Source organism: Gallus gallus, chromosome 6 (genome assembly GCF_016699485.2).
Source record: "Gallus gallus isolate bGalGal1 chromosome 6, bGalGal1.mat.broiler.GRCg7b, whole genome shotgun sequence".
Lineage (NCBI taxonomy): Eukaryota > Metazoa > Chordata > Aves > Galliformes > Phasianidae > Gallus > Gallus gallus.
In genome coordinates, this window is record NC_052537.1 from 35,558,091 (window position 1) to 35,585,741 (window position 27,651).

General features: G+C 41.6%; 1 protein-coding gene across 3 annotated transcripts; it reads left to right on the forward strand.

The window, feature by feature from the left end:
* Positions 1-1,306: 1,306 nt before the first annotated feature.
* PPP2R2D (protein phosphatase 2 regulatory subunit Bdelta) lies at positions 1,307-27,045 on the forward strand. Of its 3 annotated transcripts, none has more exons than XM_046942967.1 (10): positions 1,307-1,431; positions 1,633-1,719; positions 13,271-13,364; positions 13,727-13,824; positions 16,726-16,891; positions 20,887-21,064; positions 21,920-22,084; positions 23,524-23,693; positions 23,777-23,868; positions 24,905-27,045. In XM_046942967.1, exons 5-10 carry the CDS (start codon positions 16,862-16,864, stop codon positions 25,182-25,184), a joined length of 915 nt encoding a protein of 304 aa, XP_046798923.1. In that variant the 5' UTR covers positions 1,307-1,431; positions 1,633-1,719; positions 13,271-13,364; positions 13,727-13,824; positions 16,726-16,861; the 3' UTR covers positions 25,185-27,045. The 3 variants fall into 3 exon arrangements, with proteins under 3 accessions (XP_046798923.1, NP_001006507.2, XP_015144476.1); NM_001006507.2 differs by lacking the exon at positions 13,271-13,364 and adding an exon at positions 18,288-18,400; XM_015288990.3 differs by lacking the exons at positions 13,271-13,364; positions 13,727-13,824; positions 16,726-16,891.
* The last annotated feature ends 606 nt before the right edge of the window (positions 27,046-27,651 follow it).

The following is a 27,651-nucleotide window of genomic DNA, read 5'->3' on the forward strand; positions in this document are numbered from 1 at the left end:
CCACCTCACCACCAAACACGTTTGGATTTAACACTGAGCTTCCAAGCAGACAGAGAAACGGTTTGAGAAAAGCAGGGGGAAGTTCTTTCCTATGAGTTGTGAGGTGCTGGAACAGCTGCCCAGAGAGGCTGTGGATGCCCCGTCCATCCCTGGAGGTGTTCAAGGCCAGGTTGGATGGGGCCCTGGGCAGCCTGGGCTGGTATTAAATGTGGAGGTTGGTGGCCCTGCCTGTGGCGGGGGGGTTGGAGCTTCATGATCCTTGAGGTCCCTCCCAACCCGGGCCATTCTGTGATTCTGTGATAAGCCCATGCAAGTGTACAACAGCTTTAAGCAGGTTTATTGGCAGCAAAACAAACATCACAGCAAATAGATCACAGCTGCCTGAATCTCCTTCTGTCAACACATTCTTATGAATTTGAGCTCAAGACTTTAGAGAGGTTATAAACAGTAATTAGTTCCTTGATTTTAATTAAACTGCTCCTTGAATGCAACGAGGAACAAGTGCATTCTGTATATAAACCTAACAGTAACCTAACAGCGCTACCAAAACCCTGCTCATAAAAACACACACACTGGGATCAGGGATTCAACGGAGTCACTCAGGCTGGAAAAGCCCTCTGAGACCCCCAGCCCCCCCGTGCCCACTGCCCACCCCTCAGTGCCACATCCCCGCGGCTCTGAACGCCTCCATGGATGGGGACTGCCCACCCCCGGGCAGCTGTGCCAGTGCTGGCCGCTCTCTGGAGCAGACATTGCTCTGATAGCCAACCTGACCCTCCCTGTGCAGTGTGAGGCCGTGACCTCCCGTCCTGCTGCTGTCGCCCGGGGCAGAGGCCGACTCTTCGCTCATTAGGAAATGAACAGATACGCATATCCGTTTCAGAAGGCTAACTTCGTTATTAGCCATTTTCATTTCAGTTCGCTCAAATTACATGCACCCATCGATTTGTGGGGTTTAAAGGCATCTGATTCATCCCAAAAGCACATTCGTGCACCAAAAAAAAAATGGGGAAAAAACCTACAGCCGCACACCGGTTTCCCTACTGCTCCCTAAGATGAAGTTGCAGCGGGGGTGGGTGAGTGGGTCAACCTCTGCCCAGGGAGCAGCAATAGGGTGAGAAGGTATCGCCTCACGGTGCATCGGGGTCAGTCTGGGGGCCGCGGCGCCGGCCGTCCTCCTCCTCCTCCTCGTTGTCGTCACCGCCGCCGTCCCCATCCCGGCCCTCCTTTCCCTCCCTCTTCTCCTCCTCCCGCCGCTGCCGCCGTCCCCGCCGCTCCTCCCCGAGGGGAGCCGGCTGCTGACGTCACCGGCTGAGGCCGACCGGCAATGGGCGCCATTTTGAAACCCCGAGCCCTCCCGCGGCGGCAGCTCGGTGCGGCGGTTCGCTCCCGCCCGCTCCCGGACGGCGCCTCCCCCGCGCGACATGGCAGGTGAGGCCGCACCGCAGCGCGGCTCCGAGGCGGCCCTCGGGCGGGCTCCGTGCTGCGAGCCGAGCAGGGCCGGGCCGGGCCTTGCGGGCGGGGGGCAGCGCTCCGGCGCCGAGGGGGCAGCGCGGGGCGAGGCCTGGTGCCGGTGCCGGGCCCCGGGCCGGGCGGGCCGTCTCCTCACAGCGCGCTCTGTTCGCTCCGCAGGGGTGGCAGGAGGCGGCGGTAACGGCAACGACTTCCAGTGGTGCTTCTCGCAGGTGAAGGGGGCCGTGGACGAGGACGTGGCGGAAGGTGAGGGCGCGGCGGGGCGGCTGTCCCCGAGCGGAGAGCTGCGGCGGGCGGCCCCGGCTGTGCTACGGCACGGCATGGCGGGGCGGGCGCGGCGGTCTCCTCCGTGCCGGGGAAAAGGGAGCGCTGCGGACGGACGGAACCCACAGGTGGAGCCTGCCGGGCGCGTCCAGTGCCGCTCTGACGCGAAGGGAGCAGCGGGGCCGCGCGGCTCTACCCTCACACCGGGCTCCCCGAGCGGAGCTGGAGCCTGCTGCTGCCTGCTGCTGCTGCTTGCTGCTGCCTGCGGCTGGGGGCTCTGCCCGCCTGGGTGCGCCGGCAGCTCCGAGCTCAGCTCTTAACGAAGGGGAAGGGCCCGGCCTTGTGGCTCCGAGACCTGTGCAAAGCGTGGCTGGGGATGAGTAAGAAATCAAAAGCATTTTACCTGGTAGGAGGGTTCTCAGCTTTGTGAGGTTTTGCTGAGGTTCAATGGGAAAGTGCTTTTTGTTTTTTCCTAGATTTTCTGTGCTCGAACTGTTCTGATTGGAGATGCTCCGTTTTCTGAAAAGGGCGTGCAATGCGCGTGAAACACCATTCTGGGCTGTTATTAGGACTTTTATGGCATGCATTGAAATGGCTGTATTAAGTGGAAAAACTTGCAGTCCCTGAGCATTGTCTTCTTTGGCTTTGGAGTCTTCTTCTGAGTGCAGTAAATGTTTTTTCTTACTGTCTGCTACAGGGTAATAAAGCAGACAATGTTTTCCTTATCGTGCCACTTGTTTGGGCATTCCATTCAAATAACAGCTCCGGGAGGGGTAGGCTTATGCTGCACGAGGAGCTAATGGTCAGCACGGGCAGTTGTTTTTGTTTTACTAAGCCTGCTTTCACCATGTAGTATCATTCTAAAGTTCCCAGAGTTCTTTTAAAAATGTACTTGAGTGGCTTTTACCAATTTCCCGAATGGTTCTTTATTTTCTTAGCATCAATCTGTGTGACTGCAAGTCACTTCTTCCGGGTGGGTGAAACAGCTCTGAGCACCTCACTTCCCAGCCTGCAACTGAGCAATGCGAGTTTGTGCAGAGCTGGAAAGCTGTGGGTTTTGAAATACCAGTATGTCTTAAACCCAGTTAATTATTTAAGTGCATAACAGGATTCTTCAAAGAGGAACTTAACGTTACTGATGAGACATCTCACCAAGGCTGAGGTCTTCATGAGAGGAAAGAGCTTTCTGTTTGGAGTGACTGGAAATGCAAAGAGCAAGTAGGGGTGCTGATGCTCAGTGCTTCTGTTCTGAGTTATCCCAAGCTTACCTTATTAATGCAGCTTCTCCTGGACCGAGGACTGCAGGTTGTGTGACACTATCGTTTATAAGGAGTTTTAATTTTCTTCGTATGGCAATTAATATAAGTAATCATTCATTACCTGTTTTTATTGGAATTGGTGTCAGTTTTGTTTTCCAACTGAAATACGAGAACTCCTTAAAGATTTTGTGACTTAAAGTCCCTATTTTGTTTTGTGCTCGGGTTTTGTTTAGTTTCCTTTTAGATTTTGTCCTGAAATTGGAATTAAGTGCAGGTTATATGTAGTTTATTTGCTAATAATTGCCTGAATTATACTGAAAACAATTCAATTTGAGAATAGAATTCAATTGCTAAATAGTTGGTCGCAGCTATAGGAATACCTATTAATTACCATTTTTTTCCTAGCATCTTTTACCAAACTCACATCTGAATGCATTGGGTGTGCTCTGGCTGACCTGAGATGGCCTCACTGCGAGTACTGCACATAACCACTCTGAGTTCCATGGAAATATTTGTGATGGAGAAAACTGAACTTTTCTGTAATTCTTCTGCCCCGTTTTGTGAGGTTATCTCTGTGAAGGAGATCTGAACGTGACAGCATGAAGTAGCTCTCTGATACAGTAAATGCAGGCTTCTTTGTGAGGTGTTCTTGCAAACAGCTCATTCAGTAGTAGAAATTCAGATGCCTGATAGGTCAAGCAACTTAACCAGAATTTCACTTCCTTTTGAAGTGCAATTCTAGACTACATTTTGTACTCAACAGTTGTCTCAAATGTATTGCCTTAATAGAGGTATGTATGTACTAGGTATGGCACTTTGTTGTGGTGTGCCATCTCCACTCACAAGATTTTTTTCTAAGTCATCAGTGTAGAAAATCACTTTCTCCTATGCCTTCTATGTATGGAACCAGTTTCTTCAGTGAGTAATCTCTGAAATCTGTGCAGTGCTCTGTGTAAATGCAGTAGAAGAGCAGTGTTTGAACTGGTCACGTTGGCTGTGCAAAGAGATCAGGAAAACATACTGGTTTTGGACATACGTAGTTTTCTAAAGCAGGGAAGTTTTCTTCGATTCCAGGAGGAGGATTGGATCAGAAGCAGACTGAGGGGTTGGTACTGAGGATGGCCACATGGTCTGTCCTTCTGGGGAAGAGAAATAAAGCAGTCCAAAACTGCATTTGTAATCCGGTTATTAGTGTAACAACATGCGGCTGTAGAAGCCGTACTGACTGTCTGGTGGACTTTGTGTTCTTGGGTTACCTTTTGTGGTAGAAATCAGCTTTCTTAATGTAGGCTTTAGTTATTTACTTTATGCTGGTCAAGGCCTAACTGAGATGTCAGGGTTTAATTTGTTTGTTCTGCATGGTCAGGAATATTGTGGGTGGGTTTGGGGGGGTTACGTTGTTTTTTTGCTTTGCTTTGTTAAGCAAAATATGAAACAGTTATTTGAACATTGTTCAGATATTCCCAAATTCCTTAGGGACAGATGTGCTGCATATAATTACTGGCTGCTTCTGGATGTAATTAGCAGAGTGTTTGTGTGTATGTATATATATATATATATACACATATATTTATAGTGTCACTATAAGTCTTTGTAATTGACCTGTGCTGGTGACAGGTTGGAAGCACTTGAAGTGCCTGTAATGGAACGTGAACCTGTGTGCTGTGGATATCTTGGGTTTCCTGTTATCGACACCAGGATTTCTTTGAGTTTTGCTTTTAGCTTCTGCCCCTCTTCACCCCCCATATCAGACTGTATGGTTTTTTGGATATTTTTGTAAATGCCATTTTAATTTGGTGCCAGTAAGATGTATCTATATTCTTGGTTTCGGATGTAAGCAGCATTGAGGTATGGCTGCTCCACAAAGAGCTGTACTGATGCTTTGCTGTTGGAGTCTCATTAGCTGAAGTCTTCAACTGTTCTGTTCTATTGGAAATCTTGTTAGAAGGAGCTGAGTGTATCACTGAGTTGTGCAGATAAATGCTGCACGCAGTGCCCTTTTGTAATGGACAAGAGCTCTCATTTATTAACTTGGGGATGAAACTTTATAGGGTATTTCACGTGAGCAGAACTTCAGTTCTTCCAAAAAACAAAAGTTGTCATTTGACCTAAGAATCATCATTGACTTCCAATACAACAGAATAACATATGCCACTTTGTTTCTGCTCATTGAAAACTTTAATATTTGCATTTAAGGATCAAAGGACTGGCTAGAAATGACCCAGATAGTAATGGACAGCAGTGATGTGCTGAGCGATGACTTGTTACCCTGCATTCAACAGATACTGTGCTTCTCCTGAGCCAGAGCTCAACCACAGCTCTCAAGTCGTGGTGTGAATACTTTCAGAACATTCTTTGTCTTCAGTTGTCTTCTCAGATGATGGTTTTAAAATGTCCAGGAGTTTAACTGGCCTGTTCTTGATGCTTTTAAAGCTAATTCCAGTGTGATTATGCACTTTATTTTTTTATATATATTCCAAAAGAGGTACATCTGTTTGACATTGGAATAAATTCGCACAGAATAAATGACACATTTGGTTATTATCTCTTAGGCCCTTTTCTGTAAGAATTGGAAAATACAATAGGGAGTTGTCATTAAGCCATTTGTATTGTTTCCTTAAATCATAAATAATTGGCTCTGCCTGAGGCCCTCACTTACTGCTGGAATAGGGCAGGAAGTTGGCTTTTTTGGCAATTTGTGGGTTGTTAAGTTTTTTTTTCTCTTGAGAAGGTGTTTTGCCATGAGGTGCAGAGGCAGCTTCCCATGCCTGTTCTTCTGCTCTGCCCAAAGCATTAAGCACTTCTGCCTGGTAAGCATTGGCACCTGGTAGTGCTCTTGCCTTGATCCTCTCACTGCTTTGCTCTTTCTCTGCTCCCAGAAGCACTGCAGTGGGCACTCAGCAGAGCCAACACTTGGTGCAGAGACCGAAGGTTTTGTTCTTCCTTCCTTGGTGTATTGTATAGGGTGCTCTGTATACAGTTACACAAGATCAGCTTTGGGAAGTGCTTTGGTGGTGGGTTGTTTGTTTATTTTCTCTGTTCACATTAAACGCTTTGGCTGCCAGTTCTGACCTGAGCCCTGGTAATAGAGCAGTTTCCTCTGGAGGAAGTAGTCTGAGCGTTTCAGGTAGAACACCTCTGTCTCGTGTTCTTTCACACAGCCCAGGGACCAAGAATTTATCATCACCCTTTATTCCACAATACACTATTCCCTAAAATGTTGTTCTCAGACAGTAGTATTTAATAATAAGCACTCCTTTGAATTCCAGCTCTATCAGCCAACCATGAAAACAAGACATTAAGCCACTGGAAAGTCACTTGCACTTATTGTATGAGTTAAGTAACGAATGCAATAAGATGTTGTGTGAGAAATGGCGCATCAGAGAGCTTCTGGAGGTTCTTAGTTATCTGAGTTGTTCGCTTCTTTCTCATAGGCTGTGCAGTATGAATGCTTATAGTGAGGATGCCTAGGTTTACAAGTGAGTAACTATATTTAAGAAACAAAAATAATGGAAAAAAGTTCCATTCAATCTTCAGTCTTCATTGAAGTGATTTCGTCAAGTAATGTTTTGTGTCTGTGTGTGTGGAGAAGAGAATCTATCCTGCCAACTAACGCGCTTTACAATGAATTTAACTCCATTATCTTTACTATGTTATCAAAATTTAATTCATGATGGAGGCATATACGTGTGTCTGCATGAGCTTTCATTCCTTTGTAAGAAAAGGCATAGTAAGCCTTGGCAAAGCACAAAGGTAAAGTTCATTTCTGTCTTACTGAACTTCAGCTTTGCTACAGTTTGATCTTGCTGCTGGTTCACCCTTGCTTTGTACTCTCACACTGAGGCAACCACATGCACTTTAACCCGTTTCTGATATGACTCACAGGACCTGTAGTGTCCATTTACAGCCTGGCTCATTGAGAAGCTACAGACTGTACTCGCTGGCCAAGCCACTGCGCTTCTTCTGCAGCAGCCTGGGTGCCCTGCTCATGCTCTTGGTCATCTGTTTGGTGATGTAAATTAGTTCAAAAAGGAGACTTACTTTGGACTAAGTGAAATTCTGCTTGCTATTGAAAGACAATTCAAGCCATTTTGCAAGTTGTTTATTACAAAAGAAGAAGTGGTTAAACCTGATGGATACAGGAGGACGGCGCAAAGTAAGCTGGAAGAAGCTTGATGTGAGCAAAAGAATGCCACCCTTGTGGTACTCTCCTGACCCCTAATACATCTCACTTTTGTGTATTCTTAAATCAATCGTAGAAGTGGAAATCTGAACACAGTGTCTAAAAATAGCATATTCTGAAACATAGGTTATTTTTAGTAACTGTATATTTCAAGTGAATGTAGATAGCTCCAAGGTTTGGCTTTCCTTTCCATGTAATTCAGAGATAGAAATCAGATTTCTATCAAATCTTAAACTAAGGAACAATGCTAGGACATACATTAGGAGAACTTAGACATTACAATAACAGCTGTACCAGTCCTGAGCCATCCTAACTGAGAGTGGTATTAATCTTTTTCATTGACTTTTCTTACAGCCATAGCATGAAGAATTACTATGCAGCCAGAAGCAAATCAGTTAAGGGTACTGGAAAAAAGAGGAGATGCTGAGGGTAGAAGTCAGTGACCAGAAACCTGCAGTGGCCAAAGCTCTGCTGGCACTTGGCTGCCTCAGCAGATGGAGGACAGGCTGGTTAGAACCTTGCTGGCAGATCTGTGCTTTTCCTTTGGGATAGCTATAACCATGTGAAGGTGAAGAACTGTTAAACCTTGCACTTGTAAGGCACTGTGCATCTGTAACTTGTTAAGTTCAGATAGGATTTTGTTTTTTAAATATTTTTTTCTAGCAGTTTAAAGAGCACTAGTCTCTACATTTATTCCTTTTTTTTTTTTTCCATTCAGTTACTGTTCCCTCTAGTGCATCTCCATGCATTTTGTTAGCTTTGTTAATCTGCTTGATTCTTCATTTGGCTGCTCTCTGCCTACCCCTGGCTGGCAGTGTCTTTCAGCAGTTGAACCGTAGTGTATTGTCACTGCTTGTTGCAAAAGAAATTCCTGTTCATTCTGCTCATCTAACAGTTCAGCACATCACTGGGACATCCCACCTTCTGATTCCAAGTTGGTTTAGGAGCATGTAGCTTGTACCTATCTCCTTCTGTGCTCTCTGTTTCATTCCCATCAACTGTGAGAGACCATATGATGTCTCCAGCAGCTTCCTTCAGCTGTTGTTCCAAAGGCTCTCTGGAATAATGGGCCCAGGGGGCAGCAGAAGGTGTGTCACGTTGGTCTTGATTTCAAGTACAGAAATGTTCTGCCTATGTTTCGCTTCCTCTTACAGTCTCCTTTACGGTTCATGCCAGCCATCTGGCTTTGGTCCAGGTCCACTTACTTCCTCTCAAAGCCTGAGCCTTTTCAGCGTCGCAGTCCCTTCGAACAGTTGATTCTTTGGATCTCAGAACAGGCTGTGGACAAAGATGTGTAGTAAAGTATTCTTCAGGAGGAGGAGGACAGGACACAGATCTGCTGCCATTTCTGTCACTCTCTAGTTGAATGTGAAGCTGTGTTACTTAAATTTCCCCAAAAATTAATGATTAAGATCCCTTAGAAGTTTAATCAGCCTCCTTTTTAGGTAATGATTGGAAATAGAACTGTTTCACTTCCTTATGAGGCCCCATCTGGAGTACTTTCCCAAGCCCAGGGCCTTTGGTACAGGAGGGATGTGGAGCTGTTGGAGCATGACCAGAGGAGGGCCACTAAAATGATCAGAGGGCTGGAGCACCTCTCCTATGAGGAAAGGTTGAGGAAGTTGGGCTTATTTAGCTTGGAGAAGAGAAGGCTCTGGGGAGACCTCATTGCAGTCTTCCACCACCTGAAGGGAGTGTATAAACAGGAGGGAGAGAGACTTTTTACATGGTCTGATAGTGACAGAACACGGAGGACGGGTTTAAACTAAAAGAAGGGAGATCTAGGTTAGATGTTAGGAAGAATTTTTTTACTCCCAAGATGGTGAGGCATTGGAACAGGTTGCCCAGAGAAGTTGTAGGTGCCCCATCCCTGGAGGCAATTAAGGCCAGGTTGGATGGGAACCTGGCATCCTGGTGCAGTGGGTGGCAGCCCTGCTTTGGCCAGGGAGTTGGAACTGGGTGATCTTTTACATCACCTCCAACCTAAACCATACTATGATTCTGTGATTGTCCATTAAGTGTGAGAAACAGCATTTTGCCAAGAGTCTTTGAATAGGTTTTAAGAACGGGAGAAGTTGATGCTGCTTGTGCCTCACTAGCGTTAGTGACAGGCAAGATCTCCAGCTGCACGATTGTTCATATACCAGGGGGCTATAAGCTTATTGTCTTGGTTTTCAACTTCAGGAGCAGTAGAAGTTTTCTGTTTTTAACCGGAGTAGCACTATGCAGTCAGCTTGGAGAAGTTCATGGTGGCTAATTTTAGACATCCAATTTAGATGTCTAAACAGCCCAGGCGTTGGTATCAGTGTCAGAAATACATAGTATGATTCCTTTGTAGGATTAAATCAGTTTATAGGCCCAAGCTTGCTCTCCTCTCAGAAGCGTAACAAAAGCCACCCTCTGACATTCCATCCACCTTCACTCCCAGTGTAGCAGCCCAAGATTTGGAGGCCTAATTTTATAAAGCTACAGCAGGCTTACAGCAGGGGGTTGTGATAGAGGTTAATGATAAGCAGTGAAGGTAAAAGGCATGGAGTATTTATGCTGAAGTTTGAAACTTCTCTTAAGGCCTATGATACAGTCACCTGATCCACTGAGAATGGTTTCCACTGTGTTATTATAGAGAGGGGTATTTTTAGCCTTCTGGCATGTTTGGAGGTTGTGCAGCGCCCATGGAAGCGCTCAGTGCTTTTAGATGTGAGGATTTGACAGAATCAGAATCCAGTTGCCAGCATTCTCACCCCACGCTCCTTTTAACATCCTGGCTTTGGAAACAACTGGGAGTTTCCTGGTTTGCAGGCAGACCATAGCTAAGTTAGAACTTCTTCCCAACAGTGAAAGCAAACGTTAGTTTTTCATGGCTGTAAGGAAGCATTGCTGGACAGATGTCCCAGTAAAGCTGCAGATCCTGCTTTTCTTCATGGCTCACAGCAGTACAGGTTTGGTCCTCCCTCTATTTCTGTCAAGCATCTTTGCAGTAGATTTGTTGCATAATGTTTCAGTGAGAATTTAAAGTTTCAGGCTAATTTTCCAGTTAGGAAACCGTGACATTCCGCACTGACATTGTTGTCTGAACTGTCTGGTGTACCCTCTTCTCCTTGTCCTTTTCCAAAAACCATACAGTTCCAGTTTGTTTCATCGTGTTTCCACAGTGCTTGACATAAAAGAACTCAAGATTACACTGGGATAGGTAACACATCAAGTAAATAATTGCTGTCAGACTAATTTTGTTGACTTTTTATGCGTGTTAAAGTAAAAAATAGTACACAGTGTATTTTGAGCAAAGAGTTCAGAACACCCTTTGATAGTATACATGGGAGAAGTTATTGATAGTTTATTCCTTTTCTGACACCATAAAGAAAAGTGTTTTGCACAACTTTGAAGTAATTGGATGTGTTAAGGAGTCATTGGAACAGGTTGCCCAAGGAGGCTGTGGATGCCCCATCCCTGGAGGCATTTAAGGCCAGGCTGGATGTGGCTCTGGGCAGCCTGGTCTGCTGGTTGGCGACCCTGCACATAGCAGGGGGTTGGAACTGCATGAGCATTGTGGTCCTTTTCAACCCAGGCCATTCTATGATTTGTTTCTGCTAGGACAGATGTCTGAAAGGATAAAAGCAGTCTGTGCTAGAGTAGATTTCAGGTGTTGTGGTAGTGAAATGTTACTTTAGGGTTGCTTCAGAGTGCTGAAAATACCATGAAATTGCTATTCAGGTTGTTTTATTCTAGCACTGTTGTCAGTCAGGGTGTAGAGTTTAGGACTACACTTGCAGCTGGTTCAGCGCATGCTGGCTTTGTCATCTTAGCACAGAGCTCTTTGCTATGTTGTGATATTTAGTATTTGTAACTAGAAAGCCTCATAGCCAGCCAGCCTGTAATAGCTTGTAATTTATACATTCAGACAATTCAAACATCCATCGGGCACAAAACAAACATGTAATTGTGGAAATAATTAACATGGATCAGTATTAATGGCCAACGGTAATATTAGCAACGTGCACAAAGAGGAGTTTTTTGTTTGTGGGTTTCGGTTGCTTTGGGGGTTTTTGGTTGTGAGTTTTGAGTTTGCTTTTTTTTTTATGATCAAATCTGCATCCTTGTGTCTATCATTCCCCCCCAGTTTTTATGCAGGAAGAATGGGTTGACTTCAAAATAATTTCATAGTTGCCATATGCATCCATGATACACGTCATTATGGAAGGGCCTTGCTTAAGGTCGTTATCTTCTCAAAAAAGAGCGAAGTTCCAAATGACCGGAGAGCTGAGTGTGGCCCAGCTCAGACAGCATGCAGCATGTCTGCGCCTGCTGTGCAATGTGGTACATCTGAAAAGGTGGCAAGCTTTGGAAAAGGAGAGTGGTGTATCAGCCTGGCAGCATGGCCTTATTGGAGTGGTGACAAAGTAAATTAAAGAATTAAAATGACACAAGGTAACACGTGCATTATGGTCATTAACTGGAGCTGAAATGTGTGACCAGGGTTGGCTGGGAGGCATGCAGTGCAGGGAGGGCAGGGGCCAGCAGCCTGGTCTGGCTCTGGTGTACCCATAATGAGTCCTCTCCTTTCAAGGAGAGGAACAGAGAGACTGTGTGTGAATTGATGGATTTTGTGTGATTTAAATTCCGGGTGTTCTGGTCCTTGTTTTAGTGCTGAGAGCTGGTTAAGAGAAGTGCATGTAAAATGTTATTGCTGTACCCAGAGCGTGTGTATAGTTTGACAGAGTGCATCTTTATGGTGACAGCAATAAGTAACTTTTGAATCAAACACATCATACTACTAAATAAGGTCTAAGTTGTGTGTATACGTGTATAAAAATTGCACGTATGTTCACTTGTGTGTGTGTGTGTATGTTTATATCTTGAGGTTTTATCAATATGTGCTATTAGGAGCTTGTAATTGTAAGGCAATTTCTGAGGTAAGAGGTCATGTAGTGCTAATAAACCCTTTAGCTGTATGTTGTTTTCTGAACTTATTGCTCTAAATCCATGTTAGCAGTTAAGAGGAGGGAAAGATTGTTTAAGGCTTTTTGTTTCGGTGCAGTCTGTTATAGAGACAAATGGCCATGTACCAGGGATTGGCCTTCAGTGTAGGGTCAGGTTAGCAAAGAGCTCTGGCTGCTCATGTAGACTTGGATGTGAGGTGGTGGTCACTAACAGGCAACATGTGGCATATGAGGATCCCCTGTGAGTGGAGAGGAAGCTTTATCGTCAGTGTTAACAAGATGAATTGAGGGAAACTAGGGGGTTGAGTATGGGCTGCGTGGGGTTTGTTTCTCTTGTTTTGGGTCTGAGGACATGGGACTGGCCACCATCCTGGTTTTAACCAAAATTAACTCTTCTGTTATGTTTTAAAGGCGAATATAGAAAAGTAGACATATCAGGAGCAAGATAGCAGTGTGATTTTTGAAGACTGGAATAAATCTGTAGAAAGGTTATTTCTTGTTTTCAAAGCAAGTAAACAAAGATCCCTGTGCACTAGAAAAAAACAACCTGTCTCTGGAATCTGTTAATAAAAACAGAAAAATGAATGATAAACTGAGAAAACTGATCAGATTTCCTATCCATCTTCCTCATAAGAGTGGGCATTGAAAGGAACTTAAAAGTTAGCACATCAGAATCAATGCAGGGATGTGGTTTCCATCAGTCTCCGAGTGCTGACTCTGGACTAACCGATGGCAGATATTTCAAATCTTACAGTTTTTTCTACCTGCATAATACAACAAAATACTTACGTGGCTAGTGAGCACCAGCATGGCTCCAGAGTTCACGTACTATCTTAGGTTTTAGGCATACAGGAGCAGCAACAAAAGCTACTCACCCTGTGACAGACATCTGTAGGTTCATGAGAGATCCTTTAATGGCAATTATTTATTCACCTTCAAAGGTGGCCCAGAGTGGTAAATAGCGCTTATTTTCTCAGGTTTGGTTCTAAGGGAGCTTAAGGCAGTCTAACCTGGAGGTCCTGTCTTTTGCTGTCATCCTTGTCTCTTGTTTGTTGTATAAATGCTGATGTTGGTTCAGTAGGCTTAATTGGCAGACTTTTTTTTCTTCTGTTTTTTTTTTGTTGTTGTTGTTTGTTTTCCTTTGGCCAATTCAGGTTCCTGAACTGAGTGTATCAATAGTGAGCTCGGGGAGGGGCAGGCCTGTACCGGCGTGGCTTTGACCAGTGTAAGCTGCAGTGCTGCTCTGAGGTAACACTGCAAATGGACCACTTCAGGCACAGGTCTCACTCTGGGAAGCTCTGTGCTCCCTTATGTGTGCCAGTGCTTACTGGAGATGGGTAGAATACATTTTGGGTTCTTAAAACAACAAGCTGCCTCTCTTGTGATTGGAGGCTCTCAAGCTCAAAACATGAAGAAATGAGAGAATGTTTTAAATTGTAAATGAATAAATTTTGTTGGGGTTTGAAACAATTCTGGATACTAATGATGTAAATCAATTATTTGGGCTGTTGCATTAATGCAAACTGTAATTTTGTTTTGTTTTCAAGTCTTGAAACATCTTGATTTGCTTTACACATTACAGTGCTATTTTATTTCTGTTCTGTTTACAGCTGATATTATTTCAACAGTTGAATTTAATTACTCTGGTGATCTTCTTGCAACAGGAGACAAAGGTGGCAGAGTGGTTATATTTCAAAGGGAACAAGAGGTCAGTGACTTGAAAAACAAAAGTGCTGTTACTACACTGCTCTTGTGTTGCACAGTCTCACTTCATCTGCTCGTGCTGCAAGGGTTATGTGACTGGATAGGTTGCTCAGGAAACCCGAAGTTAGCCATATGTCTAACTGTCTACCTTGTGCTGAATTTGGGAGGTCAGCTTGGTAGTGGTTTCAGTCCCTCACTGCTTTGAAAAAAAAAAAAACACCCCAAAAATACAGTGAATTCCTTGTATGTAACCGTTATGCTCAGTATTGTAAATGTAGAGCTGCCATTGAACATTCTCCTAAGCCTTACACTTAGGTTGATCTAAGACACATTCTCTTTCTTTTGACATTAATATAAGAAAACAAGTTTGTAAGGGGAAAAAAAAAAAATACATGTTGAGCTGTAAGGACATCAGAATGTGATAGTTCAGAAACTGAAGAATTAAGCATCTGATGTCAGTGGGAAAATGTGGGCGTTTCTGGTCCTGAGGTTGGGAAGAGCCCTCCCTCCTAGCTGCACATTGTCTTCAGACAACAGTGCAGTGCTGTTCACATGTGTGATAATGCTGTGCTGTGCTCTGTCCATTCACCAGTGCAGGTATCTTACCAAGCTATTCATATCCTGGGAAAAAGCTTGCATTGGAAATGTGTGCTGCATCCCGACAAATTAAGCCTTTTGCTGCCAAACAGTTCTCATGTCTTGTCACATCTCACAGAAATCTTACATCAGCATTCCACCTGGCAGTTGTTGCCCACAACCAAAGAGTGTATTTATCCTTTATCCTCTGCTTGGAAGAGATGATGAGAATTTGAGCCTTTTCCTCGTTCAGAAATACTGAAATTAATCATGGGAGTTCTGTTTCAGTTTAGTTTGTTTGTGCACAAAGTGTACTAATCTGGAGGTGCATTTTTAAAGCAGAATCCCACTTTCATTGTATGATTTGAATAATGCTTAATTAACGAACAGTCCAGTATTTCGTGTTTCACCCTCACTGTGATACTGTTCATAAAACATTTTACCAAAGATAGTTGATCAGTTTTACTGTAGGGTTTTGAAAGGTGGTGAAATGAAAATACTATTGCTGAAAAAGCTGCTGAAATGTTACACTGCTACACCTAGACGGCTCATTGCTCATTTATCATTTAGTCTCCTGTATAGACTTAACTAAGGCACAGAGACCAAGGTCAAAAGTGGCCACCTGCTCAGGATCTCTATCTTTTTGACACATTTGGAGTGGAACTATTATTGGTTTTGTGCTTAGTTGTTCTGCAAGTCAAAACCCAGCTGTCACGTCACTTCCTCTTAGCATTACACAAGTCACGTTTCTCACACAGCAATATTTGGGAGGATGTGGGCTGCAAGGAAGAGATGGACATGACCGTCCATTCATTCTCTTACCACATACAAAACTGCAGAATTCCTGGAGAGGAGAAAGGCAAATCTAAATCAAATAAGTATTTAATACTGCAAACTGAATGAAATTTCACAACTTTTTTTTAAACAGCATAATTTTTTTTACTATGTTAATAACAACTGAAGATTTCACATAGGCTTCGTGTTGGGAATGCAGGCCAAAATGTTGGGCATCGTGCCCTGAACTTGCAGGGCATTACATCAGTTCCAAGAAACTGATGTTACTCACACACTTGGTTGGAACATAGTGAGACCAGTGCCTTGTAGCAGACAAGACAGCCTGCCCAAAACATGGGTAGTTAGGTAAGTAATGGAGATAACTAAAAGTAGAGAGGATCCTATCTAAAATGTATAAAAGTTAAACGACAGGGAGAAAAATCAAGTGTCAGAATTAACTAACTTCAGACTCCTTAGAGACTGTGGGGGAAGGAGAAAAAAACAACTGAAAACCTTCTGAAAGTTGCACAGTCAAGCATGGAAAAGGAAGGAATCTTCAGAACAAAAAGGTTGCCTTTACAGACTTTTCCTGGGCAACTGATTTCTTAGCTGCCTTTGGAAATAAGTGAGTTGTTTCCTCTAACAGTGATTTCTCATTGTGTTTTGGGGAGTTTGTTTTTGTTGATGTTCAAGGCTCTGCAACTCTACAAGTGGAATCCAAACAGGAATCTCTATGTAATGTTATCTTATTTAAAGAGCCCCATAATAGTTTCCTCAAATCTGATATGACAAATCCACAGATACTTGTGACTTTGATCTCTGTTCCTTGGTACTGCACCTACCAAATGAGAATGATGCAGAGTTGTCCCCTGCTGCTTTGAGGGGAAGAGTTTTTTGTGTACTTGTAATGTCTGTGCTGTATTGTGACGTGCAGCATGGAAAGCCTGAGATGAAAATACTGTCATTTCAGCCTCTGAATTTTTATAATGAAGAATGTTGTCAAAGCTTAATGATAAGCCTTGATACTACTCCTGGATACAGCATATTTTAAAATGAGCCAGAGAGAAGCTAGATCTAACACATACATGACAGAGTAACTTTGTGTAGTCATGTTTTTATAAAATCATATATAATTACACCAAGTACTGTGTCCTCCAATATTTACTTGCTAGTCTGAAAACCCTGTACTATGTCCATATTATGTTCATTAGGGGAATGAGTTTGGTGAAGTGCAGAAAATACACACATCAATTTTGTGGTTTAGGATGTGGGTCATAACTGATTTCTGCTCCAGTTGTGTTGGAAGTGCCTGGGAGCAGCAGTGCAGGCAGCATGCCTCTTCCAGGTGCTCTCAAATGAGTCAACAAATATGTATATTTTTAAAAAGTCTGCACATAATGTATTGCTAAGATATTTTACAGTAAAGATACCAAATTCAGCAAGACCCATTGTAAGAAGGTTAATTTCTAATTGATAAATTCTAGTCTTTACTTTGTACGTAAAATTCCTAATGAAGTGGGTAACATCAGCTTCAAGAAATCCTGTTTCCTTACAGAATAAAAGCCGTCCTCATTCTAGGGGAGAATATAATGTTTACAGTACCTTCCAGAGTCATGAACCTGAGTTTGACTACTTGAAAAGTCTAGAAATTGAGGAAAAAATTAATAAAATCAGGTGGTTACCACAACAGAATGCTGCTCATTTCCTGCTGTCTACAAATGGTAAGAACACTTCATTTTTGCAAAAAGTACTTATTGTATGTTATTTGAATATTATCTCACCAATGATCCACTTGTGGGGTTTTTATGGAGTGTTTTGGGGTGGTTCTCATGTCTTTTCCAATCGTGTGCAGCATCTGTTTTGCTTATAATACCCTGTCAATTAGTGACTTTCAAACTTAGAGGTAACCTAGCAGCAGCAGAACAGACGTCATTGCACAGCTGTGTTCTAGGGGTATGTTGGCCATGCCATCAGTTTGCACACCCTGCTGCTCTGCTTTTTAGTATGGATTCTTTATAGTGGGGCTGCCAGTATGCAGAACCATAGCAAAAGTCTGTATTTGACTTAACTTGATCATCCTAATTTTGAAATTCAGTCTTTGATGCCAGATCAATTTTGAATAATAGTAATTGAAATTGAAACACTATGGTTTCAATACTCCTCTTGTCTCTCTGGTTCCAAAACATCATGTGTGCTTCTGAAGAGCTCATGGCTTAAATGACAACAGTCACTGCAGAAGCATATTTATACTATTTTCATTCACTTTATTTTTTCTTCCATTATTTTATTAGTGCTTAAATGTATTACTGAGATGATCAGTGCTATGAACATTAGGACTGTTTCATTCTGATGCATCATGGAGCAAGTTGTAAATCTAGTGCAGAGCTGTGCATGAAGAAACCACACCTTGCTTTTGTTGACACATGCACTTGTTCCTAAGGTTTTGGATCTCCTTTAGCCTTGTTCTTAAATGATCTTATATACGTGCTGCTGTACAAAACTTCAAAAGCAGGAAGAACTTCTGTCCACTGGACTGGGAAATTAAATTAATCTACTTGGATCTAAGTCTTGCTAGACTCAAAGCGGCCTTCCAGCTGTGTCATCTTAAAAGATTGTTTTCTTTCCTTACCATTTGTCTGTTTAAAATCACTTAGATATCAGTGCAGGGCTCATTGCTGAGTTCTGGTGATCAGTATTTCCCTTGCAATGGGGCTTTTAGGTGGATGGTAAGCTGTCTGCTTTATTGGTCAGGCAGAAACTTGTGGGTTTTTTTAACTGGATGTTACATTAGAGTTAAAATGAAACCTGCTGATTGTTTCCTTTCTTTTTTTCTGATACTTTGAGGTATTTCCCATCCACGCCCTGTAAGTGCATGCTTTTTGTTTACTTTTAATGCACTATTTCTGCTAACTAATGTATCCGAAGGCAAAGTTCTTCATGTCTATGCTGAGAGCATTTCATTTTGTATTATGTTGTTAGAAGGACTCCGGTGGGATCCTTTGTGTTGCAAGCAGTAGAAATGTAGAGGGAGGAGTAACACTGTTCACCCCCATACTTAGGGATTTGATTTTGGAATTTGATTCATTCTCAAGGATGTGAATTTTTGTTGATTTTTAGATAAAACTATTAAATTATGGAAAATAAGTGAAAGGGATAAAAGAGCCGAAGGTTATAATTTAAAAGATGAAGATGGAAGACTTAGGGATCCTTTCAAAATCACAGCACTACGGGTATGTTTCTGCTCATTGACTTTAAATATCTTTTTGCATGTACTTCTTTATATTACCAAGGTAGTCAACTGAAATGTGAAAATAGAAATGTTTTAGTCCATAACTAAAATATTTCCTCCCAGTAGGTTTGTTCTTGTTTTGCTTTTCTTGCTGTTTTGTAATCTTACCATATTTTAAATAGACTTGAAATCAAAAATTTTCAAATTAAAATATCTTCGTAGAGACAGCATTTATCCAACTCAGTGTATTTAAATTGTAGAAAAAGATTTATTGGCAGTTCCCTGTGAAACTGGCAGGCAGGGTCTCTGGCATATGCCATTGTGAATTTAGGAAGAGTTTGCCTTTGTATTGATAACTTAATTTTTATATTGTTCTCGTATTCCTATTTTTATTTTCAAGAACAGGACTGATATATTTAAACAGAGTGCTGGGTAGTCTGCAGGAGGTGTTTCAGTTAGAGGTCAGTTTGGGGCACTTGGAAAGCCTAATGAATACTTCTGTAGCCTTGGTATTTTTCCAGTTTCGTGGTGATGTAATGGCAGGGTTGGTGCTCCAGACATAAGACCATTTAAAGCATGAGCTCAAGAAAAGCAGTCATACGAGGGTAGGGGATTTTCGATCTCTGTTGTTGTTGTTGCTATAAATAGGAATTGAACCAAGGCTCTCTCTACTTCTAAATCTACTGCCATTCTTGACACTTGTAGGAAATAGACTGTTGTGGTTTTGTGTTGGTTTTTGTTTGTTTTTCTCTTCTCACTTTTTTTAAACTGACTATTGAAGTGAAGATGTAGTTATTCACCAGTGTAACTCACTGTGATGTTGGGAAGGATTACCTGCTTCTTTTGGGTAGTATCTTTTACTTAGCATGTGGGAGCTGATGTCTGACGGTGTATTCCAACTAAGATGTCTAAAGCCAAGGAAACCAATTATAAAATGCCTTGGCTGGAAGTAAGTAGAGATGAAATCTGGGCTTCTCCAGTCTTGCATTTATAGAAGTAGAAGTAGACAACCTATCTAGGAGCACAGAAAGTCCGGAACACAACTGGAACAGTTCTGCTGGCTACATCACTCAATGAGTACGTTTGCGTCTGTTTTAAATACACAATATATTTAGGAATCATCAGGCTGAATGAGGGAGAGCAACAAAAAGCAAGAACCTCTCTTTCAAAAATTATCTTTCTAGTTCTGTTGCCTTTCTGGGAGGGGAAGGCTGCAAACCTTGTCAGACATCTGGCATCTCACAAGAAAATGTGATGGAATGAACAGTGTGAGAAAAGATGGTCCAAAGGAGGGAAACCTCCCAGAGTATTACACCTCCATGTTCGAATGACCAGCTTAGAGATCTGCAGCGTACATACATTGGCCTCTTAGGGGTATTGTTTCCATACCTCATTACAGAAGAACCTCCATTTGTTTCTAATGAGGTGCACCGGTAGGAGCAACAGCACTCAGGAGCTGCGTCCTGTGTGTGTGGATGCAGTGTCGTTTCTGACATGACTCTGCTGATTCACAGTGATGCATTCTTGATTTCACAACTGAAGGGCCAGGACACTCGTGGTCAGTTAGAATGATTGACTAATAAGCAACAACAAATTAATTTTAATAATGACCATTTATGATCTAAGCAGACTGTGAGATACAGATATAGTGAAAACAATTACAGTGCTTTTGGTTTAATTTGTTTCTTGTTCAAGGAAGAGAAATTACCCTGAACCAGTGCCATAACTTCTTCCTTGGTTGGGTAATGTAAGGTAATGTTCCAGTACATACAGTCCAGCAAACAGCACAGGGCATCCACAGGCAATCTTAACCTGTTTGTGTGCTGATCAGTGGCAGACTGGGCCGCTGAAGGAGCTAGAGAGAAGCTTGATCCACTTACCTGTGATAAACATGTCATGTTTTATATCAACTAATTGTGATAACAGAGCGTTTCTGATCCTGAAATTGCACTGATTGCTCAGTGATCACCTTGGGGATTTTCTTTGTAAACTTCTGTGACCAAGCACCTGAACACTCTTTAAAATGTAGCGGTTATCTTTAGGCACTCGTTTCAATGATTGCCTTCATTATAAGCATACATCGTTGTCCTGATGGGTGAAGTACAGAGCTCCTGTATGTGACAGGTAACTTCTGCAGAAGTCAGGGGGCCAGGTTTCCATTCATGGCCTGTTTTAGTTCAATTCTTGTTCCACAGATTGAAAGGTATTTAGAACTTAATTGATTTTTAGAAAACAGGAAATCTAAGTTCTGCTATTGGTGTTTGTCATTAGACAGTGTTCTATTGCACATCTCATAGCTCACAGGGCTGCAGCCCCAGTTTGTTAACTTCATTGTATGGGGCAGGTGTAGGAATTTATATTCTTGCTGGAAAACTAGGGGGAGGATGTCAGTAAATTAAAACAGAAATAGGTGGGGTGCAATTAATTAACATATTTTGAATCAGAAATCAATTTTATGCCCAAGTTGACTGTTCTCTTATGTTTCAGGTGCCAATACTGAAACCCATGGATCTAATGGTTGAAGCAAGTCCCAGAAGGATATTTGCAAATGCACATACTTACCATATAAACTCTATTTCAGTAAATAGTGATCATGAAACATACCTTTCAGCAGATGACCTAAGAATTAACCTATGGCATTTAGAAATCACAGATAGAAGTTTTAGTATCCTTTTCTTAAATCTTCTTTGAACACTAGGGTGCATGTAGGCTATGTATGCTGAAGAGAATTATCTTAATTTTACTAACTATAGTAGTTTTTGAATCTGTGGATTAAAGTACAGGATTTAAAAATGTAGAGATTTAATGTGGTGCAAGCAGCTTTCAGAATGGTCTCAGTCATCAAGTGCAAGCATTCTTTCAGTGGAAAACTACCAGCAGGAATACTGTAGATGGTTTAAATGTTGGAAGCATCCTTTATTTATTGAGTTTAGTCTATACTTTAAATAAGAACAAAAAGATTTGAGAAGTGGATACTTCTTTCCAAAGCTTAAGGTCTCTTAACTGTCTAAAATAACATTTCTCTTGAAAACAGTTGCTTTTCCATACCAAAGGGTATTGCTAACTGTAGAAATAATTTCTAGATCTTTTAGGAAGCTTGACCAAAACTGTAATAGGATGTCCTATATTGGCAAATATGCAACAAAACAGATGTTACAGAAAGATTATGTATTAAAAAAATGATATACAAGCTTTCTAAGGCTTTACGTAAATAAAGTACGGTGTTTGATAAGATGTGTTGAAAAGGAGGTTCGAGAGGAACCTGAAATTTCCAGCTATGAGCTTAATTTAGTCTATGTGATTTTAATTAGTCTTCTTGGAACAATATCTTATTCATTTTTTTCCTTTTAAAAACTGTTGTTCTGTAAATAAAAAGCTACTTTGTGTAGGTTGCTGACGGTAGAAGCTTATACATTTGCCTCAGTTTTCTGTGCTGTGTTTTTAACATCTTTTAAGATGGTTACTTATTAGAAATGATTTGAATGTGAGATGTTACATGCCTTTACCAAAACCTTCCCAGATATTGTAGATATTAAGCCTGCCAACATGGAGGAGCTGACTGAAGTGATCACTGCTGCAGAGTTCCACCCCCACCACTGTAATGTGTTTGTGTACAGCAGCAGCAAAGGAACCATTCGGCTCTGCGACATGCGCTCCTCAGCCCTCTGTGATAGGCATTCAAAATGTAAGCTGGGGTGTGCTCTTTCTTTAGGGGTTTCTTGCTTAGAGTGTACAGGTCTTTCCTTATAAATAATCTAACCAAGTTCGACTTATCAGTAAAGACCATGCAAGGTAAGGAGTGGTAGTTTTGTAGAATGGAACATTTTAATTGTCTTGTTCTAGGCCATCAGCAAGCTGAAGTGTAGCATGAGACAATTGACGATCTGACTCTGCTCCTGTTTACCCATTTATGCATCATAAACTGATGGGACAAGTGCTTTTGGCACCAGTGAGACCTGTCTTCTGTCCAGACTCAGTCTTGGTGCTTCTCAAAGGTATCTGCTTATTGAATGCCAGTTCAGGGCAGTTTATTCACCCTTGTGCATTAGTAAATGGGCTGCTGCTGAGGATGGTCCGTTTACTTTGTGACCGTTTGCAGCACATAGGGTAGAGTATATTAAAAATATGCACTGAGTTTGAAGGTGAGTTTCCAAGGATGAGAGGTGAATGGTTTTTAGTTTGCTGAGACATGTAAACCTGGTAGGTGAGGAAGGCTTTTCTGTTGAAGTCAAAATGAACAGTACTTAGCTCCCAGCCCCTTGTTTCTTCTTCAGCACTGTAGCAGTGGGAATTTATTAGCATTACTTTTTGAGGGGGGTACCCTACCCTACTGATCCTTGCAGGTAAGCTTTCTGTAGTGAAGAAGGAAGGAAATGCTCCTGCAATGTGAAATGTAGAATGCTATGCCAAGTCATCTGTTTGCCTTAGTGTTGCATGAAAACATGCTAGCATTTTTTATTTTTTTTTAACTGAATAACATCCTGTTAAAAGGATCTATTCAAAAATGGAAAAAAATAGTGCTGGATAACTTGTGTCCTAAAACATAGACTTTAATATTGACTTAAAGTTTAAGTCATGTTTCTTTCGCTGCTTCCTGAAACCACATCTACTGCATTCAAGTGTAGATACCATTATTTCCTCTCAATAGTTTGCATTGTACAACTCAGATTTTAATAAAAGCTTGTTGTATAACAATCTCAAAATACTTGGGTCATGCATGCAGGCCTTGTGCTGATACTTTCACCCTCTGTTCTTCAGCAGAACTTGTAGATCAGTTGTAGTATTTTTACTGCACACAAAGACTGTGTTTTGGTTGGTTTTGTATGTGGGTTTTTGTTGTTGTTGTTGTTTTGCTTTTAACTTTTTTTCCTGATTCATCCCTTAAGACCTGTGAGTATAGGCCGTTGATGCTGTGCTCCAGTTGACAATGCTGGGGATAGTCATCAGGTTGCCTGGTTCCAAACATTGTAACATTATTGAAAAGAGACTATTTAAAAAGTAGTTTAACAGTAACATTTTATGAAAGAAGCTAGTTTCTTGGCTTATTGTTGTTGAAGTACTGGAAAATGCTGGAAACTGCAGAACTTGGTGTTGGTTTCATTTATAATTGTCTTCTGTCTGCAGTTTTTGAAGAACCTGAAGATCCTAGCAGCAGATCATTTTTTTCAGAAATAATATCATCAATATCTGATGTAAAATTCAGCCACAGCGGTCGCTACATGATGACAAGAGACTACCTTTCTGTTAAAGTGTGGGATCTCAATATGGAAAACAGGCCTGTAGAGACGTATCAAGTATGATGTTCAAGTTTTCTTAAATATCATCTGTCATTTTTACTTCTTTAAATCTCTAACATCAACCTAAATATTTCAAAAAGGTTCATGAGTACCTTCGAAGCAAGCTTTGTTCCCTGTATGAAAATGACTGCATCTTCGACAAATTTGAGTGCTGCTGGAACGGTTCTGATGGGTGAGTTGTTTTGATTTGATTGCTTTTCTCAGCTTAGAAATGTAGTTTTGTCCCCAAACCTATAAGTGGTGCTCAGCTTTGAGGATGAGTTCGTTGTATTCAGATCAGCCCTTGGTGGGAAGGGGTGGCAGTGTGTATTTCGCAGTGAGGTTCTTTTGTTGGGTTTTTTTGGTTGCTTTTGTTGGTGGTTATGTTTTGGTGTTGGTGTTTGTATTTCCCCAGTAGACTTCAATCTTTCATCCTCCAATTGGAGGATTGGAATAAATTCTTGTTTGTCAGTATAGTCAAAACTGGCCAGTTCAAGCCTTGCTTTATTTTCAAAGTATTTACAAGAATATTCATGCATTATTTTCCAAATTGAAACATCTTTCAGTATTTTCTGTAGGCCAAAGGAGATTAAACTGTTAGGTAATTACTTAATTTTGTTGCAAATAACTGAAGTGTTCATCTTGCCTGCAAATTGTGGAAGCATTATTCTTAAATACTAAAGCACTTCTTGTGCACATTTCCTGTTACTGGCTGCATCTTATAATGTTTTCAGAAGCCATGGGTAAGACCATGGCAAATCTGGATGCTTTTTGTTGGCTTGCCTTTAGGGTTCTTCTTTTTTATTGCAGGATTGTGTATATAAACACAAGGAAGGCACTTGTGTGTTTGTGACAGTCTGATGAAATTAAGTAGTTCACAATGTATGTGCTTCCTCTATAGCTCCTGGTGCTAAAGGGTGAAGGGATATAGTAGGAATAAGAAGGCCTGCTTTGTTTCTATTACGATGAAGAAAGCCTAGGACTGCTGCTGAGATTTACTGGCAGGGAGCATGGACCAGGGGCAACACCTGGGAGGGAAAATTAGGGAGTGGAAGCAGTATTAAATGCCCAGCAGAAATGAGCAAGGGCTTACATCAGAGATTAAAAGTGTGGTGCCAGAGACTGGTGGTAAATCTGACCTGACACCTTGCGGGTAAGAGAGGAAGATAGGGATTGAATACCCCTGCTGGAAGCCTAATGACGCTTTCCTTTCTTCTGTTTTTCAACAGTGCTATCATGACTGGATCTTACAACAACTTCTTTAGAATGTTTGACCGCAACACACGGCGGGATATCACTTTAGAAGCATCCAGGGAGAGCAGCAAACCTCGTGCCATCTTAAAACCACGTAAAGTGTGTACAGGTGGTAAAAGAAAGAAAGATGAAATAAATGTTGACAGTCTGGACTTCAACAAGAAGATTCTTCATACAGCATGGCATCCCATGGAGAACATCATTGCTGTAGCTGCCACCAATAATTTGTATATATTCCAGGACAAAATTAACTAAAGGTGACTGACCTGAGGACAGAGTTGTCTTCTTGCATAGTTAAGCTCAGTTGTTTATCTGTAAAAGAGAAGGCCTTGTTGTCCTACCAGTGAAGAACATTGATGCACTTATTTCCCTTTAGGTAAAGGAAAGGAAATCTGGCCTGGTTTTTGCTTTCACGGTGTGGTTCTGCCTTCGCTGAGGTTAGGGAGTGTCAGTTGCAATTTTCTGAGGAAAAGCCCTCTGGAAGCAGAACTGATGGACAGCACTCAATCAGGCCAATACTCAAAACAAATGTATTTATTGAAGTCTGAGCCTTCCTTTCCAGTTTATAGACCAAAAATTTAACACCCAAGAAGAAAACAAAAAGTCATAAAAATGTAATTTCTATCTTTTGCGCTCTTTCTCTGCTGTAATATTTGGGCCTTTCAAGACATATATTGTGCTTAATGCCTGTAAACATTCCTCCTCTGGCCTGTATCTAGGCTTAGGTGTTTTTACCTTGGAGCACTTAGGTAGGTCTTGAGTTGGGTTGGTAGACAGGTTTCCATGGATATTTACTCACCAGTTGTATCTATTGCCACACCTTCTGGTGTAAACCACTTAATAAAATAACAAACTATAAAAAGTGTTTTTAAATCTGCAGGTATGTATTCAGTCTTTTTTATTTTTTTATTGCATGTACTGAGATTGTCTGATCTGCCCATCAGGATGGTTTTTTCACGTTTGTCCCAACACACTGATTTCTAGCAGACTAATACAAACTTTTTTGTGTACTATTTCAAATTCTAGGTTTCGAGTTTCCTTGGAAGTGTCATTTAGTTTAAGTTGCACTGGTTTTCTTGTGAAACAACTTTTGTATACGGAGCAGGAGACAGAAGAGGTTAGTGTAAAGAAGTCCGCAGCCTTAATAGAAAGCGACCACCTTGCACAGAAGGGAAAACAAATTTTCTTCTTTGAAGATAAAAAAAAAAAAAATTAAGTTTATCTGATGCCTCTCAATGTTAGGTAGAGACATACCTTATGTGCATTATGTTTTTTAACCTTTTTAGTATTTGTCATGAAGATACACTTTATTTTAAATGTTTGGCATAATATCTTGTATTTCACATTGCAGTTGAAACCAGCAATAAAATGTTTCTTGATTATGCCAAGCAGCAACACAGCTTAATACATTTTAGTATGTTCTGACATCAGGGTGTCAGAAAATACTGAGGCTGCTAGCTGGTGTTAATATGTTATAACTGTTCTTGCTAGTTGTTTTCATTTTGGTTTTTAAAGCCTTAGGTACTTTTTTTTGTTGTTCCAAAGGGGCCTAAAATGCATCAACCTTTTCTTCACCCTGGGCTAGTGTGGGTGAGAAATTGCTCCTGAAGCTGTTCAGCACATCTGGTAGTGTCAGGTAGCTGGACATGGTGCTCTGGGGAAGGTGCCTGCAAGTTAGATGTTCTCAGAGATTCCTTAAGCTTCCCAGAGCAAATACAAGAAGTGTGGTTTACACTCCACTTTTATTGAAATGAAGGTGTATTATGATTACTAAATCAGATCTGCATATGCAAACGTAAAAGTGTCTGTTCTTGCCCTCTCAATTATTGTCCATAGAGTGCCACTCTTGTTCACAGTAAGCTAGTCAGTACAACTAACTTTGAGGTTCTACAAATAAAGTTTAAATTAAAAAGAAAAAAAAAAAAAAGAAAAACTTATACTGTATATTGGTTGTGACACTATTTGCAAATCTTGAAATATGGAACTGCTGGGTTGTTAAAGGGTTCAATTTGACCGTGTTCCTAAAATGCATAATAGAGCTAATACAATGGGATTGTACATACTTGTTCAATTATTTTGACCAAAAAGTTTAATAAATTTTAAATGTTTACCTGGATGTGCTCTGTGTATTTTGACAACTTTCTCTTCCTTTTGTGAGATGATTGGTCATGGTAACCAACATGAGCCCTGTGTCTCTGTGTGGGACCTGCAGGTTGGGCCATCTGTATGTAGTGAATACATTCATGCTGTCTATTTCTGATTATTTTTTCAGCAGCTGCAAGTGGAATGTCAGTATAAAGAGAAAGGATACGATGAAGTCTTATTTTGTACCTTTTTCAGTTAAATAGCTTCTGATGATTCATCTACTTAAAAACAAGGCTGCTGCCTCGGCGTTGGGTGTGGAGTGTTTGACATTGGTGTGTGAAAGGTCCCAGCACACACATGGGCAGCTTTAAGCAATGTACTAATCCACAGCTTTGCAGATATGTCCTGAAAGTGAGGTAACTTCTGTCCTCAGTTGGTTTTGGGGGAATAAACAGAACAAAAGATATTGGCTGTGCGTGAATTGTGGGTCAGATTTTTGAAGCCTGTTTTAAACAACTGCTTGTTTTGATGCAGTGAATCCTTGGTGCCTGGTTACTTGGGGCCTTGGTGAAAAGGGCTTATCAGAAACAGCACTGGCAGCTGTGAGATGGGGCAGGAGCTGCAGTGGGAGCCCCCG

Bases quoted from the DNA above. Each gene is read 5' to 3' on its own strand.
- PPP2R2D (NM_001006507.2), top strand. The intron at 1,720-13,726 runs GTGAGGGCGCGG...TTCTGTTTACAG, and splicing joins GGACGAGGACGTGGCGGAAG to CTGATATTATTTCAACAGTT. The intron at 21,065-21,919 runs GTATCCTTTTCT...AAACCTTCCCAG, and splicing joins AATCACAGATAGAAGTTTTA to ATATTGTAGATATTAAGCCT.